This window comes from Leptodactylus fuscus, chromosome 10 (genome assembly GCF_031893055.1).
Source record: "Leptodactylus fuscus isolate aLepFus1 chromosome 10, aLepFus1.hap2, whole genome shotgun sequence".
NCBI classification, from domain to species: domain Eukaryota; kingdom Metazoa; phylum Chordata; class Amphibia; order Anura; family Leptodactylidae; genus Leptodactylus; species Leptodactylus fuscus.
Genome location: NC_134274.1, coordinates 45,940,413 through 45,962,800, shown reverse-complemented (window position 1 = coordinate 45,962,800; position 22,388 = coordinate 45,940,413). Strand labels below are relative to the sequence as shown.

At 42.7% G+C, this 22,388-nt stretch overlaps 1 protein-coding gene across 5 annotated transcripts in view; it reads right to left on the bottom strand.

Annotated features, from left to right (window-relative positions):
• Positions 1-22,388, bottom strand: part of CCSER2 (coiled-coil serine rich protein 2) — a 122,186-nt gene that overhangs the window by 9,827 nt on the left and 89,971 nt on the right. For 2 of the 5 annotated variants that reach the window (XM_075257727.1, XM_075257729.1), the window contains exons 10-11: positions 14,214-14,298; positions 1,718-1,757 (exon numbers count right to left, since the gene is read on the bottom strand). The exons of 2 other annotated variants lie outside the window; for them this stretch is intronic. In XM_075257727.1, coding sequence (XP_075113828.1) covers positions 1,718-1,757; positions 14,214-14,298 — 125 coding nt within the window. The remainder of the gene's footprint in view (positions 1-1,717; positions 1,758-14,213; positions 14,299-22,388) is intronic. One more of the 5 variants, XM_075257728.1, reaches the window with a different exon arrangement.

Here is a 22,388-nt window from a genome sequence, read left to right as displayed (position 1 = left end):
ATATTGCTGTTGAGAAACTCAACTTTTATTCCATAGGCAAATTAATCCATATACTTCCTCTATAGTTGCCACCCAATTCCGCCCCCCAAAACGGAAAGGCTCACTTGTCCCACATACAGCAACCACCAAAGAAGATGCTGATATACGTGTGGCCCCGCTCCAAGTGCACCAAACATCTTACATGGATATGAAATAAAAAGGTGACTTTCTCAGCCTGAACTTTGACACAAGAAAGATACGTTCCCTATGGCAACAGTTTGGGAGGATATGTAATTCCAAACTGAATCTAAACTTTTTGACTACAAGCTGCATCACTCTCAATCTTTGACCAGTGCGTGATGACTATATCAAATGCAAAAATTGTATTTGATATTTTAGACATCTCACAATGTCAGATATACTGTCGATGATGTAGACACATACTATTGTAGGCCAAACCATAGCATAGAGGATAACTTGCAGATTGGAAGCCCACCTGCTCACATTACCACTTTTTAGAAGAACAGGTGACTTTTGTCTCCCATTCCGAAACTGGCACACCACTTCAATGGTACTGCCGGAGATAGCACTTTACTTACGCACTCCCATTGAAATCAATGGAGCTGTGTGTACACTGAACGACCACAAAAGTCCTTCAGTGGGAGGGCTGAGTTGTCAGACCCCTCTCCCCAACCTGCAAGTTATCCCCTAATCTCAGGGGTAGGGAACCTTTGGCACTCCAGCTGTTGTGAAACTACAACTCCCATCATGCTCCATTCACTTTCATGGGAGTTCCAAGAACAGCAGAACAAGTATGCATGCTGGGAGTTGTAGTTTTGCAAGACCTGGAGAGTCGCAGGTTCCCTACCCCTGCCCTATCCTATGAATAGGAGAAAACTTACTAAGATGGGGAAACCCTTTTAATGAATATATGGACTTGCCAATAGCAATGTCCGGAGGAGTCTCTTGGATTTCAACACATCCAATGCTTATTTCTATAAACCATCGCAACAGTGTTGTGGCAGTTCACTTCTTCTCTCTCCATAAAGAGCACATGTGTATCTGACCAAGCCATGTTCATGAGTAAGGGTCCGTTCACACGATGTAACGCGGCATTGATTCTGACATGTAAACTCGTGTCAGAGTCAGCGCTGCAAAACAGAATCCCATTGACTTCAATGGAATCCGTTTAGCGTGCATAACACATTGAAATCAATGGGAGGCTTTTTAACCCACTGATTTCAATGTGTTACGCACGCTAAACGGAACCCATTGAAGTTAATGGGATTCTGTTTTGCAGCGCTGACTCTGACATGAGTTTACGTGTCAGAATCAACGCCGCGTTACATCGTGTGAACGGACCCTAAGGGAACGGAGCGGGGTGGGGGTGTGTGGGAGTTGTTGGTTGAACAAGTGTTTGCTCAACCTCTACCTAATGAGTATAGCCAGCCTAAAACCATTTACAAGTGCTAGTATTGTTTACTTCAGAGCATTCGTTGTGGTCTCGGCTTATAGACACAGACAGAGGATATCGTAACATGACCAAGTAATATGTAAGAAGTTTGAAACATATTTTTGTCCATTCAAATCAACTGGAACTGAATAAGACAAAGACATGAAAAGAAACATAGATTGTCACTTTTGCATGCAACATGCAGGAGGTACCGAATATCAACGTGATGAGGTTATCATACAGGGGTAAGCAGTACATGGGTAGAAATCTAAAATTGTACTATACCACGCTTTATCAGAGAAGTAATGGACTAACTCCTCAACTCCTTTTCCAAAGGCAAGTGTGAAAGCAGCGACAGGGAGACAAGGACAAATGGCATCAGAGAAGCACATAGAGCAAAGACCATTTCAGACAGCAACAGTACAGACATTCCTGTATTCAAATCCATTACTCCAAACCGTTTCATCTTTTGTATACTCCTCGGGGAAATCACAGCAGAAGACTGCTGGAAGAACAACCTATGTAACAAAAGCGCTACTAAACCTAAAGCGCTATTCTTTGAAGAAAAGTCATAAACTGTTCACCTGAACTGCGGAGGGAGAGAAAAATCTAGGTCATGAAGAATATCTAATTGTTTATGCAATAATCAAAGCTATGAGCCATCCCAAAGAGGCGCGCACAAGTTCAAGCGCACAAAACGGCTTCTAATTAAACATAAATCCAAGTTTTCAAATTGTTTGCCAAGAAAATATGGCCCTTGAGCACTGAACAAATACACTCGTATTACACTCCTAATAGGGAACTTAATAACACTGAAGTAGATGGGCCTGTTTAGCTGTGTAAATTCTTACTAAAGTAATGGCGAGGACAATTTAATCTAGACTGTTGATTTGTTTGGTACTTTTTTGTAATATACTATGTTATTATTATTATTTTATAATATTATTAATATTACAAATAAAATAGGATTAAAAAGTTAACTACAGCTTTTAGATGGATCAGGCTTAGCATGAGTCCGCTCTCTATCGATAGACTATATATAGCATGCCTATAGATTCACTACATAGTGTGCAGAGGTGTAACTTGAAGCTCCTGTGCCCTAATGCTAAATCTGTAATGGGGCCCCAACCTAAACTGTGGCAGTTTATGTGGTAAAGGAACCTTTGGGGCCACTTCAGGGTCAATGAACCGGTCTGCATCTACTAACTTTGCCTTGGACCAGGTTATTTACATTCAAGGCTAAGTTATTAGTTGGCACTGGATGCATGGCTTAAAACCAGATGAATAATATACTGCCATAGGGGTTGCAGCTGTTAGCCCAAAAGCCAAGGGGGTGCACAGGTCACCCTCAGCACACAATTTCCTTTGATGGCTGGTGCATCATAAATTGATAACCCTTGTCCTCTGGTGCAATGCAGTGAGATTTATGACACAGTCTTCCATTGTCAAAAACAAGGAAATTAACTCTTTCATGGCTCAAATAGCAGTTGTACTGCAGCAAAAAGTCAAGGATGGATTCTGTAGGGGAGACTGGGACACAAAGGGAGGATGTAAACTAAGTAGGGGGCACAGACACATTGGAAGGGAAGCTTGAAGCCTATGCCCAGACAGTGAAGGAAAGGAAAATTTAAATGCCACTAAAGTGTATGGATGAACCATGTGTGACAAATGTGAAGAGAAGCTGTGCAAGAAAACCCAAACTAAACTTTTGTACCAGGGCTTTAAATGAGTCCTATCATTAAAATGCAATTTTTTTTGTGACTAACACAAGACTATTGTGACTATTCCAAGAATACTTCTCCTACCTTTAGATGTCTTCTCCGCGCCGCTGTTCGGTAGAATTCCCAGTTTTCGTCAGTATGCAAAAGAGTTCTCTCGCAGCGCTGGGGGCAGGCCCCATCGCTCAAACAGCACTGGGGGCGTCTCCAATGCTGTGAGAGAACTCTTCAGTGCTGCCTCCATCTTCTTCAGGAACGGCCTCTTCTTCTTCTGGTGCTGGTGGTCAAACTTCTAGGCCTCGGGCAGAGCCGACTGCGCATGCCCGCAGCCAAAAGAAAAATGGCCGCTTGCACAGTAAGTAAGCAGCCATTTTCTTGTGGCCTATGGGCATGCACAGTCGGCTCTGCCCGAGGTCTAGAAGTTTTACCGCCAGTGCCGAAAGTAGACACATGAAGAGGCCGTTCCTGAAGAAGATGGAGGCGGAGAAGACATCTAAAGGTAGGAGAAGAATAGTCTTTCTTAAGGCTATTCCTAGGTGTTAGTCACAAAAAATTGCGTTTAATGATAGAATCCCTTTAAGTTTAGACCATGATACCTGCTGCCCTCCTTTTCAATCAGATTCCTACTCCCCTCTCTTCATTTCTGCAAAATGGCCACTAGCTTCTCAGACTACGCGATGGACATTGTGTTTTTAACAGGAGAAGAGTGTGTTAGACTTTAAAGAAAAAATATCAGGTATTTTAATTTTGCAATTATTTTAGCATTTTTATTTTGAAAAAGACTCAGACTTCAAAAGGTAGTCTGGCCAAGCTTTACATTCCTTGTGAGATTAGTCATGTCTGTTCCGAATGGATTGGATACCTACAGGCAAAAACATAGCTGAAGAAGACGTCTACTACGCATGTGCCAGACCCAGTGCCAAATAACTACATTGCCTTGGGCTGGGGATTTGGATACAGGCTTAGGGCAGTAAAATTAATCTTTGGCTGGGATTATTACAATGGAGCTCTACATTAAGTCAATTTATTTTACCTGTAATATTCTTTTATTTTTAAGTTCAAATTTTATTTTTAATGAGGCTTCACAATTGCAGATTTCTATATAAAGTATGAGAATGAGTAAAAGTTCACTTTCAGGAACAAACTGATAGCCAATAGTTTATTTGCCACTATGTTCAATGATTGGTTTATAGGATTTTGAGGATTGGTAAACTCGTAGAATTCTAAGGTCATTCATGCAGAGAACTAGTCATGGTTGGATGATAAATCGTTGGCCCCAAAACATATTTGGAAAGTGGCAGATTTTTCATAATTTACCTCTATACTTGGATTTTATTATAAATTAGGTGATAAAATGTCTGGGGTGGATTCCAAGACTACGCATTTTGTAGCATTATATAATAACGTGGTCCAAATAGTTGTCAATTCAAGTGAAGGAAACCATCGACACTCAGACAAAATTCTGAAAATGTTGTCACAGTCTTAATACTCTGGGATCCAAGTAACTTTACTCCATACACGACTCCAATGAACCACCAACTTAGCAACAAGACAGGGTGGGGGATACAATACAAAAAGTGGACAGCTCCTTTAATGTAAGAACTATGCTTAGAATGCATGTGCATGGCAGAGGCATTCATTCCAAGGAGTTAAGCTTTCGAGGGAGCATATATCCATAATTTGACTAAATATGGCACAATTTTCTTTATTCTCAGATTTACTATGGATCAGAGGGAATTGACAAACATTTGTAACGTGGTTTTTTTTTCACGGAGACTCAAAGCACAGGGGTGTTGGCGAATTAGTGGTTGCCATACAGTCGCTCATCCCAAACACCCATAAGGGTCAGACGTTTTTACAGGAAGCCAATCAGTATATTTTTGGCACGTGGGAGGAAACCTACGCAAATATGGGGAGAACATACAAACTCCATGCAGATGTTGTCCTTAGCGGAGCAGGAATGACTTGTAAGTCTCTGTACTGCCTATGTAGGCACACACTCTCCCTGATGTGTACGATTATCCCCTGACCCTGGTCTATAGTCTCTCACTCTGCCAAATCAGTATCCCTACGCTATGCTGAGGAAGGCCCAATAGGTCGAAACAGCGCTGTCCATAGATGGGAATCTGTTCCTTTTGGAATAGAAATACTAATTTGGCAATTAAAGCTGCATCATGATTAATTAGACTTTTTAACTGAGTCATGCATGATGTTAAGGATGCTGCCCTCTAGAGGGCGGCATACAGAGTGCAATGTTCTCCTAATTACATCCTGGAGAATAGATTTGCATATTTTTTTACCGATGTTGTCCTTAGTCAGACTACACCCCAGAACCCAGCGCTGCAAGGCAACAGTGCTATCTAGTGTTGAGCGAGTAGTATTCGTTGAATACCTCACCGGCATAGGAATGCATGTACGGTAATCAGCTGAACACCAAGGGGTTAAACACATCGAAGACTAGTTAGCGCTGTTGCCTTGCAGCGTTTTACTGTGACCATATTTTGAGAGCCATACATTTCCGATGTTTCCATCAATAGAGCGGTGTGGGGGCTTGTTCTTTTGTGGGTTAAGCCTTAGTTTCTATTGGTACCGCTTTGGATTATATGAGATGTTTTGATTATTTTTTATTCAGTTTTAAAAATAGCAATTCTGTAGATTTTTTTTTTATGGCATTCAAGGTGCGGGATGAATAATATTTTATTTTTAGAGCATGGAACGATTTAAGGAGACGTCCATAACAAATATATTTACTTTTTTGCTATTGTTGAACAAAAAAATTTGGGACAATGGCCAAAACATCTCCAAAACTCTCGCCAACTCAATATTAAAAGCAGGGACATTGCTGAGCTGAGACAGCAGTCAATTTTTTTTCATACTTTGCAGTTTTAGACTGAAGCCCCACGTTGTGGAAATGCAGCTTTTTTGTTGTTGCAGATTTTGCTGCATTTTTTTGAGCCAAAGCCAAGAATGGCTATAAAAGTAATGGCAAATCTATAGGAAGCTTCTTATACTTCTAATTTTCTGCTCAATCCACTCCTGGCTTTGGGTCAAAAAACTGCATCAATATCTGCAACAAAAAAAAAGCTGCGTTTCCTCAACGTGGGGTCTCAGCCTTAAAGGGAATCTATCACCAAACATCTGCCTATCAACCCAGTCCCAAAGATAGATAAGATAGGGTCACCTGAATCAAACTGTGTTCGAACCAGCGCCCGATCTCCGTTTTCAGGTTTCCGTCTTCTGCCAACAGAAGATGGAAACCTTGCAGACCGTGTCTCCGGCTGTGAGCGTTTTGTGCTTTCCGTGGCGAAACAGTTTTTTTTTTAACCAGACACAAAGTCCTGCATGAGCGACTGTGTGTCCGGTTAAAAAAAAAAAAAAAAGAAAGGTTTTGCAGTGGAGAGCACAAAACACTCACCGGTGCTCATGGCTGCACACTTTCCTAACCCATTCAAATGAATGGGTTTGAAAAACGACTGCAGGTTTCCGTCTCCTGTCCAGTTTCGGGCAGGAAACGGAAACCTCCAAAACGGAGACCGGGGCGCAGATGTGAACGAGCCCTTATAAATCAATGCCTCCCTTGCCAAGATATTGTCTTTTTTGTCAATATACAAATTAACTTTTTAGATTAACAACGAAGTTGCTATTGTTCCAAAGAAGCAAGTGGCAGTCCTAGGTCTGAATGCAACCAAAGACAACATCTGTATGGTGTTTGTATGTTCTCCTGTATTGGCGTGGGTTTTCTATGGGTACTCCAGTTTCCTCCAACACTCCAAAGAAATACTGATAGCGAATTTAGACTATGAGCCCTATAGCGGAGAGCGATTGACAATGTAAAGCTCTGCAAAATATGTTGGAGCTATACAAGTAAACTAACTAGCTGCATCTGCTTGTTCTTAGAGAACAAAGAAAAAATTATCTATTTTCTTATTGTATATGAAATTGAAAATTAATAGCTATAGGCGTGTGTCAATGTATAGAAATAGTTAAGATCCAATCGCGGCTATCTGGCATATAGTCTGTATTACCTTATGAAAGAACGTAGCTGCGGTTTATTACCGTTAGGATGGTATTGCCAGAGATTATCTTTCAGAGGAAATGGAGGATATTTATTTTTTGTGGCAAATATGAGTATGATGACAGATCAATTACATAAACCATCTAGGCAGGGGGGTTTTATATGATAAATCTCAGCTAGAAGAATTCATCTCCTTCCAATGTTTGCATTAAGGGCAGAACACTCATAAAAAGACCATTCTCATCACCTCCACTCTTTTCTATATTAAAGATTTTTTATTTTTTTTTAACAATTTTTCTCGATAATAACTAGGCACAGACCTGCGCACATTTCAAAGCCATATATCTTGTTCAGTTGTTCAACCAAGTTTTGAGTCTTTTTGTATATGATACATAGCGCTTTACTTCAGTGCCAGTTTTATTTATTTTATATCATGGGACAAGTTAGGAAAAAAAATTAACTTTCTCGTTACATTGATTTTCTGTTTTGTCGCCTTTTTTTGTAATTTTTTTTTTTTAATAGGAAAAGTGTAATTATGGGTCATTGACATGGGGCTAATGTTGCAGTCTTGGTTTCAGAAACATCTCTGTTACATGTGGCCCAGACTGACCTATCAGCAATGAGTTACCATAGGTTTATAACTCAAGGTGGACTTAAAAAGAATCCGTATAGTTCCCTACAATGTTATAGAATATCTTTATAAAAAGTCCTATTCTTTTTCAGAAATGTTAAGCTTAGAGATGAGCGAGTATTATTCGATCGAATAGCTCGCTCCCATAGGAATGTGTGTAAGCGGTCGAACACCAAGGGGTTAAGTACGTTGAATATTCGATGGTGTCCGGCCGCTTACACACATTCCTATGGGAGCGAGGTATTTGATCGAATACTACTCGCTCATCTCTCTTAAGCATTAGCTGGGGTCAGCATAAAGGGTCATCGGAGATATATTGCAAACATATATTATCCACTTTCGGATCAGTGAAGGTTTGACCAATAGGAACCCCACAATCCTGAGAATGAAAAGGCCGCGGCGCTGACACAGCATACCTTTAACTATTTTTTTCTTGAACAGTGGCAATTTCAGCCAACCGTTGTGCAAGAAACCGTGATATGGTCCTATTCAAGTCAATGGAGCCATGCTGCAGCTTGGTGGCTGGAAGAGCTGCATTGTAGGCATGGCTGGTGTCAGTATACAAAAAACCCAGGCAAGTGTTGAGGCCCTATAGTTTGGGGGAGGGCACTTGGATGGCAGGTGCTGCCTTCTTTACCTTGCACAGGCACAGACTGCACAGACTGTGACAAGCCAATGTAATCTAGCCTTGATTTACGGTAATCTATCCAGTTTTATACCTAGAGGTACATGTTATATCCTCTGGGTCTGTCCGTCTATCTATACACAGCTTTACATACAGCCTCTACAGATGCTGTACAAATACAGATAGCACCTGTGCGGCTCCACTAAGTTTTTGCAATGAGCACTTCAATGCAGATGGAAATGTTCATTGCACTCTTAGAGCCTGTTCATATGACGGAAAATGAAGAGGAATTGAGGCTGGGTGTGCAATTGCTGTGGGTGCAATGAGGGGGCATAATATGGGGCAAAAAGCACTTCATTGCAGGTGTTTTTTTTTTTTTTTTCATCAAGGCATCTTTTAGAAGAAAACACCACTGCTTAAGTTGTGCTGCAAAGGGAGCCATTGATGCTCTGTGACCAAAGGGCCTACACAAACACTAAATCAATATGGCGACCCCATCATTCTCAGGATCATGGGAGTCCCATAGGTTGATTCTGCAGTAAATAGGGGCTCCCTGAGAGAGAGGTCATCATTTTTAAATATGGAAATAACCCAACAATTACGTTTTTCTTTAATTCAGTATTTTTTTTTATTTATTTTTTTTTCAGATCAAATTGGTCATAAAATATATAAGGGTTAATAGCTGCCTTTTTCCTATATGGGGCGGGGGGTGAATGGGTACTCATTAATGGGTATAAAAGTAATATAATGTATGTAAATCATAGCAGGCTATAACACCTTATAGACAAAAGGCAAACACTGCTATTTTCCCCGTTCCCCAAATAAGATTTTACAGCATCTCAAAGGGTTAAGAGAGTCAAGCTGCTACTGCACACCTTTGACAATCGGTTTCTGTGGCACAACAAAGGATTCATACTGAAAAAAATCAGGATTCGCCAACATTGTTAGGTTTTTGGGATCTAATATAAGGTGTATGGGCAGCTTAAGCAGGAATTCTATTTTTATATGGAGATCCAATAAATCCAATGAACTATTATGCCCATGATGATGTATGTATATGAAACACTCAAAACCTAAGAAGACCTTTCAACTTTTCTATTGAGCTCGGTTAACACGTTAAACATATTTTTTTTATTTTGAGGCATTCTTAGGGGTAATATGTGGTTTTGTAAACTAAACCTGCTCCCACTACTCAGATGCATTGATAGGGAACTTACCACCACCAAAATCTTTTAAAACACGGATTTGCTGTTGTAGCGGCTGTTAGTGACATGGTGAACAATAAAGTGCCAAGAAAAGCAACTTTCAACTCAAATGCAAATGATATGTTTAGTGCACTCAGGGTGTGGCTGCTAGGACGGGCCAGGGCCTCTGCTGTGCTGCGCGGAGGCGCCCGACCCGGTCCCTGTCCAGCGCCGGAGTGTCGGCCTGTTCTAGCACTAGGTAGGTTGGAAGCCTCCGCTTCAGTGTGTGGAGGTTCTGGTTTACCCCTAGCGCCGCGATCAGCATTTCCAGGGTCAGTGGCGGGCCTGAGACTATTTAGGCCTCATTTTGGTTTCGGCCTATCGTTGGTTGTTCGTTTTCCCCGCGGTATTAGCTCCCTAGTGACGAGCCTCTTCTGCTTCCCTGTCACCTGCTCTTGGATTCCTGGATTGTTTGACCTGGCTTGCTTTACAGACCTCTCCTCTGTGATCCTGATTTTGCACCTTTCTGACCTCCTGTGTATGGCCATTGGCTTCCACCTGACCTCCCTTTTGGAAACCTGATTTGGCTACTCCACTGACCTCCTGTGTATAACCCAGCTTCCCTGACTACACTTCTGCCTCTGCCTACTGCTACCACGTGACCTCAAGTTATCGACCAAGCTTGCTTGACCACGGATTTGTTCCTCGGGTATCTGTGTGTATTCCCTACTGCTCATCTGCTACTCCATTCCTGCCTGCCCTCTTGGACTTCACTCTACAGTTAGTGTCTGGCTCCTTCTGGGTCCTCCTACTTGGAGTTCGCTGGGTGTGCATCGATCTCTGGGCAGTTGCAGATCCGGGCCTCGGACTATTACGAAGTCCAACTCCACAATCAGGAGCTCTGGTGAAGAACTCCGGGGCCTGGTTCTGCGCCGGTTAGGAGAGCGTAGCACACCCAGGACTGTTTTTTTCTCAATGCTTGGGGGTTCTAGTTGCCTAGGACTTATTGAGTTATTTGTTGCATCAGGTTCCTAACAGTGGCTGTGCCTGCCAGTGCACCCTATTGTCTGCAGGCGTCACCCAGGTTGCAAGATCTGGCAACCACAGACAATAAAGGGTGTGCCAGCAGATGCCCTGGATATGCATTTTTATATGCATTATAAATTGACTTTCTCTGCAGCAAGACCGCACTTTGCCAATTGCTCCTAACTACCCTTATAACCGCATATAGGGTATATTCATAAAGTGGAATTTTTGCAGCGAAATCTGCCACATAAATTCTAACCTGACATCATTTTCAATGGGAGGCACACACTTCTATTTCTGCTAGCTGAAAAAATTAGGTAGTAGACATTAGAAGCATTCTGTTTGATCTTTGGGTGTATACCGCCAGAACCTCTTATCGAAGTAAATGGGAGCAGAAAATTGTTCTGCCGATCCAAAGCAGTCTTTGAATGGTGGGGCCAGCTTCAAAATCCACAATCCACAAGTGGTTAAGAAGTGATTTTGGTGGTGGTAAACTCGATTTAGGCAGGAGGTAGAAATTTAGTACGTATCAAATAAATTACAAATTCCTGGAAACCGGGGAAGTCATTATTCTACAAAATGTTTGTAATGATCTGAGAGATCTGCAAATAAAAATATGTTTCCAATTCCTTAGAAGTCATACTCCAGAAACCATAAAGTTCATTAGAACACTTCAAAACCCTGAGAAAATGTGTTCTTGGAATCAAATTATTATTTAAGGCTTCAATATCATGTTAATGTGCAGATTTTATCGCCTTATTGCTGGCCTTGTTTTAAATGCACGTTTCATCTAAGTGGCAATTCTTTTTAAATTTCCCAGCGGTGAATTGCTAATTTGTTTTTTCAACATTTCAACCTGGACTGGGACTTTTAATGATCTTGCTGTATAATATATGTTTATCTCAATTTGTGTTTGGTATATAAGTGTCCCCGAGGGGCCCCCGTCAGCAAGAGCTAATAAACCTGAAATCCTCGTCACAAGACCTTGAGGTGGGTAAATCAATTCTAGAAGTACAATCTGTTTGTCTTTCACAAGTGATTTGTATAGTTACATATCTACTTACCATTCCGACATGGGGAAATGAAAAACACACACTGCTTGGAGGATAAAATAAAGAAAAAAAATGCAGACCACAAACTTCAGGCATGCCATTAAAACGTACAAAGGCTGTTAGCACAAGCCAGAGGTGACACATGCTCCAGATGTTACAGTAAAAATAAAATGTAAATTAGAAAAACAGGGAAAGGGAAACAAGCCATTCCATTTATCAATTTCTTCTTTATAGCTCTTCCTTTTAAGGGGCCTTGGGCAAATGATCACATTAAAGGTCTGAAACAGACATGAAGATGCAGCAGAGTGGAAATACTTCTGCAAATAATTTACCATCTATCTAATTGTTTGGACCTCCACTGACTGATTGTTTAGAACAGCAGGAGGTGTAACAGGACCCCTGTTAAACTATATGGTGGGACCATTAACCATCAGACACATATTGCTTATTCTATGGATAGGCGATAAGTTATGATTGTTGGAAAACGCTTTACAAATATCCACATATCTGTTAACTTAAAGGGATTCCCTCATGATGACTACATCTGTATATGGTGTACATAGTAGAGGGGACTCTTCTGTGCCAGAATGATGAACTAGTTCACACGCGACAAGAGGGGGCGGATTTTGACGCAGAATCAGTCTCAAAACCCGCCCCCTCACAATAGCGGTCTACATAGTCTACATCTTTTTTAGCGATTTGTACCTGCTCGTGGAAAAAAGAAGTGAGCTGCCCTTTCTTCAGGCGGATTCCATGGCTGATTCAGCCGCGGCGTCCGCCTCGCGACAGCACCCTCTGGACTATGCCCATTCATTTGGACCTAATCTGGAGCGGAAAGCCACAACGGAGTTGGTTCATGCGGAACCCCGTGTGAACTAGCCCTAACAGCAGGCCCAGCTATGGCAATCTCGTCCTACCCCTGCATTACATGGTCACCCATCCACCTGAATGTGTACCATGTAATTAATGGCCATTTGTTCTCGGAGAAGCCAGGAAATCGCAGCAATCTACAAATTGTCAGGCCAACCTCTGAATCATTTAGGATGGTGATATCTGACAATTTTGGTGGGATAACCCAACAATCAAATCTACTGAGCCAACAAGTATTTCAGTAACAGCTACTTTATGTGTGTTCCCAGCTTTGGCAAGATGTCTGGGGACTGCGTATTTTGGTCCGGATTCTGACGCGGGAAGCTGCGTCAGAATAGGACCAAAATGCGACTTCCGACAGTCGCGGCTTCCTGCTCCGGAGTAGGCCCAAATGAATGGGCCTAGTCCGGAGGGTGCTGCCGCGAGGCGGACACTGGGGCTGAATCAGCTGTGGAATCCGCCTGAAGAAAGGGCAGCTCGCTTCTTTTTTCCGTGAGCGGTAACTTACCGATCACGGAAAAAAGGAAGCTAGCGGTCTACATAGACCTCTATTGTGAGGGGGCGGACTCTGAGGTCAGAATTCAGCCCCTCTTTCCCTGTATGAACGAGCCCTAAATACATACCATAAGACTGCAAGTCTCACCCATAGGATGCTATTGTAAAGTGTACTAGATATTGTTGTATGCATTACCAAAGTCAACTACACTATTCCTTACCTTTCTGGTACATAAATTTACACTGGATAGACTTAAGATTAAAAGATACTCTTAACTTCCACCAAACTAATGTAAAGCTATGGACCCATTTCGCATGTACATCAGGAGTTTTCCTGGCCTACACACTAAACCAGCCAAAGTTTAATGGAATTTTGGAATAAATTTTGCACAATATATATTGTAATATATACTGGCTTATGTTTGCTGCGACTGTCTATAACTAGATCTTACAGCCACAAGATGTGCCAAGTGAGGGACCCCCATACACATGACCTCTAAGGGGTAGACATGGGGTTCCTCGTGGACACATTCCGTCGCGGCTGCTGCGACGGGATCCTTGTGCAGTGCACCAGCATCCCGTCACGGCTTTCCGCTCCGGATTAGACCCAAATGAATGAGCCTAATTCGGAGGGTGGTGTTGCGAGGCGGACGCTGGGCAGCTCGCCCTTGACCAGCTCCCATTGATTTCAATGGGAGGTGGCAGGATTTTGACGCAGATTCCGCGTCAAAAGCCTGAGAATTTTGCCCTGTGTGAACTAGCCCTAAGACCTCCATTGATCAGTTATCCCCTATCCAGTGGACGTTAAAATACTGGAATGAGTTAATGCTACTTAAAACACATAGGATGAGCCATGTTTTTATGGTACAGTGACAATTCTTTCAAGCCAATAAAAGGAAGAGCGATATTAGAAAATTAAGAAACTGAAAATAAAATGGCTAAGGTGTTCTGGGCAAGTGATGGGTACAAATCCTGATCTGTAAAGGTAGATGCATTGTTTTAGCTGGGGGTAAACAAAGCACTTTTGTTAGAACCAACTGGTTGCGTGTCTTTCCACCATTCATCGTGTGGGCAGGGGATGCTAGTGAGGAGACGGTGCATGCACAGCATTTTACAGGCAGACATATAGGGTCAGGGGGGATGAGTGAGAGGAGCACAGACTCACTCTGTCTGCGGTGCGGTGGACCAGTCCGAGGACTCCCCTGGTATGGGCCCTGCCAGGGAGAGAAGGAGGGAGCAGAATACCCACTCTGTGCAGAAAAAAGAGGGGAAATTGGATAATAAAAAGTAGGAAAGGTGGAGGAAAAAGCGTCACAAAAGCCACAATACAGAGCACTGGCTTATAGTTCACTTAATGGAGCAATGTTTAACCAGAACATAACACTTACTGTGATCGCAGAAATATAACAATAGTAGAAGATGAACTCCGGACAAGACTTATGATGTACAACAAATGTAATGTTAAAAGGGCAACGCACAAACAACAAAATACATCTTCAGCTGTAAAAAGCAAAAAGCTCTCCCCACACAGGCTCATTAGGTTCGGTTTCATTAGGATTAATCTAATCATAAATCAATAGGTTACAAAACAGAAATATTGTATCTTTTATGTATCCTTCAAAGCTGTGTGAACAGAGCCCTCTTCTTATAAAAATAAACCTGGGTTGTGGGGAGAATTAAGATATTTTTCCCTAGTCCTCTATATATTTATACGCCAAGGCTATAACGGCTGTGGGTGAGGGGTTTGCTTTAACCTGTCATGTCTCCTAACTTGTCTATTTTAGTTAGTACTTGTATTCTCCATGAAATAACAGTTCTGAAGCAAATTTTCTTAAAAATCTGCGCCATTCTTCTCTTATTCCTCTTGACTGTTTAAAGGGATTCTATCATTTGAATCCCATTTTTTCTCCCTAACACGTAAGAATAGCCTTAAGAAAGGCTATTCTTCTCCTAACTTTGAAGTCTTCTCCGTGCCACTGTTCCGTAGAGATACTGGTTTTGTTTGATATGTAAATGAGTTTTCTTGCAGCACTGGGGGCGGTCCCCCAGCGCTCAAACAGCACTAGAGGCGTCCCCAGTGCTGCGAGAAAACTCTCCGACACTGGCCTCTGTCTTCTCTGGCACGCCTCTTCGGAATGTCTTCTTCCGTCGGCTTCTTCTGGATTTAAAGTTCACACATGCGCAGAAGGTTCTGCCATCGGGCAGAGACACCTGCGCATGTCTGCGGCTATTTTCTTGTGGCCGCTTACACAGTATGCTCGTGAATTTGTGTGGATTTTAAATACAGAAGAAGTCGATGTAAGAAGACATCACGGTGAGGCGTGCCAGAAGAAGTCAAAGGCCGGCACTAGAGAGTTTTCTCGCAGCAATGGAGACACTTCCAGTGCTGCGAGAAAACTCATTTACATTCCGAAGAAAACCAGGATATCTACGGAACGGTGGCGCGGAAAAGACATCTAAAGGTAGGAGAAGAATATCCTTTCTTAAAGCTATTCCTACGTGTTAGGGAGAAAAAAAATGGGATTCAAATGATTGAATCCCTTTAACTAAATGGAAATGAATGGACAACTGAGTGCTACCATTCCCTTGTCAAAGGGGTGTGTCTATATAGAAACTAACAGGACAATGACAAACTGTGCAGGGAAACATCTGAACTGGTAAAATCTAGTTGGCAATTTATTCATAACAGTGTAGGTTCCCCCTCTAAGGCCAGGTTCACACTTGTGTTGGAATCTCCATAGGAGACTCTGCCCCGTCTAAAATCGGCAGAGAGAAAAGTCCTGCATGGAGGTCCATAGGTAAACGCTCTTTTAGAGGAAGGGCTCTCTGTCTTTTGGGTCCCCATGCAGACCCAGATGATGGAAAGATGAACGCTAGTATGAACCTGCCGTAAACCTACTCAGTACTTTCTCCTACTAAATTTGCCATCATTGACCACAATATTGAAAGGTAGGTGACTAATACATATGCTACTGCATATCCAACCTAGCAGGAGTAATATTAGGTTGCTTAAGTCCAAAGTCTCTGTGTTTCTTAGTGGGATTAAGAGAGTGTTCACTACAGACTAGCATATAAACAGTCAGCTATGGACTCAGTTGCCCTTTCTCTCTAATCTCATTTTCCATTGATTGACATGGGGCATCATGGGAATGTGGTCTGGCAAGTCTAGTTGCCAGCATATTCTACGTTCCAGCTGTTGGATAGTGAGATAAATAATGCAATGCTCCTCACCAGTTCCCACAATAAAAACAATTACTAATGGATACAGAAAAAAAAACAAAACAGAGAACATCTTTCCCATAGGGATATTTTCATACCTCCGCCTTTCTCTGTACAGTGAATTTCAGTGTGTCCCTACTTAAAGGGATCCTATCATTGGATGCCTTTTTTTCTGACTAAGGGTGAATTCACACTGAGTAAACGCTAGCTTATTCTGAAAGTAAAACACGTTCAGAATAAGCGGCGTCTAAAGCAGCTCCATTCATTTCTATGGGAGCGGGGATACGAGCGCTCCCCATAGAAATGAATGGGCTGCTTCTTTCACTCCGTGCAGTCCCATTGAAGTGAATGGGGAGTGCCGGCGTGTACGCTCCAGCATGAGCAGAGCTTGCCGTATACGCCGGCACTCCCCATTCACTTCAATGGGACTGCACGGAGTGAAAGAAGCAGCCCATTCATTTCTATGGGGAGCGCTCGTATCCCCGCTCCCATAGAAATGAATGGAGCTGCTTTAGACGCCGCTTATTCTGAACGTGTTTTACGTTCAGAATAAGCTAGCGTTTACTCAGTGTGAATGCACCCTAACACGTAGAAATAGCCTTAAGAAAGGCTATTCTTCTCCTACCTTCTCTGCCGTTCGGTAGAAATCCATGGGATGCAAATGAGTTCTCTCGCAGCACTGGGGGCCGTCCCCAACACTCAAACAGCACTGGGAGCATCCCCAATGCTGTGAGAGAACTCTCCAGCGACGCTTCTATCTTCTTCTGGAATGCCCTCTCCCTGTGTCTTCTTCCGTCTTGGATTTTAATCTTCTAGGCATGTGCAGGCGACTCTGCAATCAGGCCTCAGGCAGAGCCGACTGCGCATGCCGCACGGCCACAAGAAAATGGCCACTTACACTAGCTTACTGTGTAAGCGGTCATTTTCTTGTGGCCGTGGGGCATGCGCAGTCGGCTCTTCCTGAGGTCCGATGGCACAGCCGACTGCGCATGCCTAGAAGATTGAAATTCAGGACGGAAGACGATACAGGGAAAGGGCATTCCAGAAGAAGATGGAGGCGTCGCCGGAGATTTCTCTCGCAGCATTGGGTACACACCCAGTGCTGTGAGAGAACTCATTTGCAAACCCGGATTTCTACCGAACGGCGGCGCAGAGAAGACATCTGAAGTTAGGAGAAGAATAGCCTTTATTAAAGCTATTCCTACGTGTTAGAAAAAAAGGGTATCCAATGATAGAATCCCTTTAATAGAAAAGGGCCAGATTTGGTCACCAGCTGGATGGCTGGAAAAGTCACTGTGCAGAGAGAAAAGCCTAGGGATAAGAGAGCTTTCTAGAAATAGGCAATGACTTTACAAGATGGGGAAAATCCCTTCAAACCCTGAAACAAAAATATCACCAAAGAAAATAGCATAAAGATATAAAAGACTTTGCAATGTTTGATCCAAATTACAGCTATGAAAAGTTGTAAGCAAGTGGAAAAGCTGAATGACTCACAATGCATGAATTATTGTGCTTAGAAGAATTGAAGCACGTTAGCAAAACATATTAATAAAAGAAAAAAAGTGATAAAAGCATTAAGTGTGGTGATGTTAATGTGGTAAGGCAGAGGTGACACAGTTATAAGGAGTCTGTCATTAATGGGAATTTCCAACCATATAAAAATGGGTGTCAGTGGGTTGAAAAAGGATTAAAAAATAAGTGAGCGTATACTTACCGCACCCTGAGGCGGCCATGACTGTATGCCACTCTTTACTCTTGTCCCAACACAATAGGAAATGAGTGTGAATGCCCGCTCGAGCCCTAGTGGTGGCATGACTCATTTTTATATGGCTGGAAATCCCTTTAATGCTACGTGCTGAAAGTCCTATCTACCAAAACTGAACATTTTTTGTATAGCTTTTGTAACATTAGATAGGTGACTTGTCATACTAAAGATTCTTGATAACAACTGATCCGCAGCCCCTCAGGGGTCCTGCATGTCTGTAACTTGTAAGTAATGGAAGAAATAATTCTAATAAATAAGTTAAATAAAATATTAGACAGATTACCCCATAAGGGTAAGTTTACACGGGGACAGAGGGGGGCGGATTTTGGCACGGAATCCATGTCATAATCCCCCTTCCTCACAATGGTGGTCTATGGAGACCACTAGCGATCTTTTTTACCATGAGCGGCTCACAGAAAAAAAGAAGCGAGCTGCCCTTTCTTCAGGCGGATTCTGCGGCTCATTGAGCCGTGGCGTCCACCTCGCGGGCAGCAACCTCCGGATTAGGCCCATTAATTTTGGGCCTACTTCGGAGTGGGAAACTGTGACTGACAGTCGCGGCAGGCGTATTTTGGTCCCGATTTTCACATGGCTTCCCGCGTCAAAATCAGGACCAAAGTACGCTATTCAGTGCCCGTGTAAACTAGGCCTAAATCTGTTTTATAAGTCCTGGCTGTTCACAGTAATTCATTCTAACATTAAACACCCTTCTTATTCTTTTTCTAGATGCCTTGGTGCAGATACTAAGTACCAGACAGAACCAGTCTCCTGGATCAGCTATGACAGCTGATAATATAAACCTCTTCCTGCTATACTGACAAGTTGATGTGGACTATCTGACAGGTAGAGAAGGAAGCTAGTCGTGTTGTTAGCTCTACAGTGATCAGAGGACCACTATACAGAAACTTGGCTGTGGGGAGAACAACGGAGCACGTGTCTAGCACCATCAGCTCATTAAGTGGATGTGCACATTGCTATACACACTAAACACCAGGTGGTGCTGTACTATGCAAGTAAATGTAAATCCACATGCAAATCGGAAGTACCGTACTGCTCATTTTTATGCTATATACAATGAGCATGATATTTAATATTAGGAAATCCCCATCAGTTAAAGCTAGATATATTGGTGATACAGTAGTTTCTCCATAATGCATTGTAATTAAAGATAAGCGAGTAGTATTCGATCGAGTAGGTATTTGATCAAATACTACAGTATTCAAAATACTTGTACTCGATCGAATACCACGCGGTAATTGCAGTAAAAATTTGATTCCCCTCCCACCTTCCCTGGCGCTTTCTTTACACCAATAACTATGCAGGAGAGGTGGGACAGGAACTAGGACAACGTAGGCATTAAAAAAACGTAGACAGTTATTGGCTGGCTAAATCATCATCAGCAGTAATAATAATAATAATAATAATAATACTGTGACTTGGGCGTGTTAGATGCCTCCAGACATGCTTCCCCTGCTGTCCCAGCTGCATTCCAGAGGTGTTATCATTTGCTGAGGTGTCATTGTGGACTTGGTGACTCTAATTGGTCGAATTTTGGTTTCCCCTGAAACGAGCATGTTTTTCCCATAGACTATAATGGAATTCGATATTCGAATGAAGAGTCAAATATTAAGGGAATCGAATATACTTGAATCGAATTTCGAATATTTCACTACTCTCTCATCTCTAATTGTAATGCATTAATGTATGTCTCTATATCCTAATATACCGTTAAAGAAGATATGTAGGACTTTGAAAACATGGCTGCTTTCTTCTTAGGAAGTGACCTCACGTCCATTGGTCACACAGCAACACCACATCTTTATCCCATTAAAAAACATGATACTGAGGTTCAGAATGGCCATTTGGTCAATGGAAATGATGTCACTTCCTGAAAAGAATAAAGCAGTCATGTTTTTTTTTTTTTTTTGTACATTGTGAGCCCCACATAGGGCTCACAATGTACATTTTTCCCTATCAGTATGTCTTTGGAATATGGGATGGAAATCCATGCAAACACGGGGAGAACATACAAACTCCTTGCAGATGGTTTTTGCCCTTGGCGGGATTTGAACACCAGGTCCCAGCACTGCAAGGCTGCAGTGCTAACCACTGAGCCACCGTGTGGCCCCAAGCAGTCATGTTTATGAAGTCCTGCATCACTCCTTAAATGGGGTTCTACAGGAAGACTTTCAACACTTAAGTTCCTCTGTGGCTCTTCTTAGGATGAACCACCAGCTTATGAACCAACAGCAGAACTTTGTCTTGCTCCGCAACCTTCCTCCTCTCTGCTGTCCACTGTTAGTTACTAGAGATGAGCGAGTAGTATTCGATCGAATACCTCACCGCCATAGGAATGCGTGTAAGCGGCCAAACACCAAGGGATTAAGCGCATCGAATATTCCCCTTGGTGTTTGGCCACTTACACGCATTCCTATGGCAGTGAGGTATTCAATCGAATACTACTCCCTCATCTCTATTAGTTACCTGTACTATAATCTTTGGAGTTAAAGATGAGCGAATACTATTCGAAATGGCAGTTTCGAATAGCACGCTCCCATAGAAATGAATGGACGCAGCCGACAGCTATCGCCGGGGGGCGCATGAGGGTCGGGATGGGACCGGGGCAGACCTGGGTATACGACGCATCTACACAGATGTAGCAGAGCTATCATCACCAGCAACAATGTCAGGCGTATACGCGGGTCGTTGCCGACAATAACAGGCGGATGAAGTCGCAGGCAGATGCTAGTCTATTATATATATATATTTTTTTATTTTTTTTTTGCACACGCTACACATACCTATCACATGTACAGTATATACGAGAGTAAAAAAAGAAAAAAGAAATAGAAAAAAAAAAAAAAGAAAGACGACTGAAATCTCAATATCCTCATCGTATTCTTTGGTGTATCAAGATGATTGTTTCAGAAGTAAACTGAATATAAATGAATCTCAGAAGTCTTGTGATATTGACTGCTGCCTCAGACTATCTGATAAGACTTGGAAAATTGCAGCTCGAGCTGATTAAGTGACAGTGACTGATACGTGAAGCCCCATCTGTATTCTATTCCTGTTCCTCTAACTCCCACATGCTGTATTTAAAGCAGAGCGATTGCTAGTACTCAACTCCTAGGACACAGTGACTGCAGTGACTTTTCCGCTAGTTCATTAAAATCCAGTGCAATGCAGTAATATCAGATAAGAAGTGACAATCCAGGGCTTGTATAACTGCTTTCAGGTGCATCGATGAAGTCCCCATAAACAGTTCTAGAAATATGGGTAGATAACCGGGGCTATCAAATTTAATGGTTGCACTTTTACTCTAAGTGACATATATTGGTCTTCTAAAAAATCAGGATGTGACGCTCAGTAGCTGAACACGCTGCGGTTTATTACAGAATTCACTCTTAGGGTGAATTCACACTGAGTAAACGCTAGCTTATTCTGAACGTAAAACACGTTCAGAATAAGCGGCGTCTAAAGCAGCTCCATTCATTTCTATGGGAGCGGGGATACGAGCGCTCCCCATAGAAATGAATGGGCTGCTTCTTTCACTCTGTGCAGTCCCATTGAAGTGAATGGGGAGTGCCGGCGTATACGGCAAGCTCTGCTCATGCCGGAGCGTACACGCCGGCACTCCCCATTCACTTCAATGGGACTGCACGGAGTGAAAGAAGCAGCCCATTCATTTCTATGGGGAGCGCTCGTATCCCCGCTCCCATAGAAATGAATGGAGCTGCTTTAGACGCCGCTTATTCTGAACGTGTTTTACGTTCAGAATAAGCTAGCGTTTACTCAGTGTGAATGCACCCTTAGGAGAGAAACCATTTTTCGTATTTGTAAGTCTGTGATTATTTTGTATATTTTTATTATTGCTGTTGAGGTTTCCATTTTCTGTTGTTTTTTTGTAAACAGTTTATTACAGATACAGGTCCATACTCCCATTAGTCATAGTCACTAATATGAGAACATAGAGAAATCATAGTTGTGGGACTGCCGCTCTGCCCCTTGTATATAGTGCTGTATGGCTCACTATGTATACAATGTGTCATAAATCACCGAGCAGAGGGGCAGGATGGAGAATGTGGGGAGAGGCCACATTTTTCCCTTTGTTAGTTAAGGCCCCGTTCACACGTGGCAAGAGGGGGTGGGTTTTGGCGCTGAATCCACGTCATCATCCGCCCCCTCACAATAGAGGTCTATGTAGACCGCTAGCTTACTTAAAAGAAGCGAGCTGCCCTTTCTTCAGGCGGATTTCGTGGCTTATTCAGCCCCGGCATCCGCCTCGCGGCAGCACTCTCCGGACTAGGCCCATTCATTTGGGCCTACTCTGGAGTGGGAAGCCATGACAGTCGT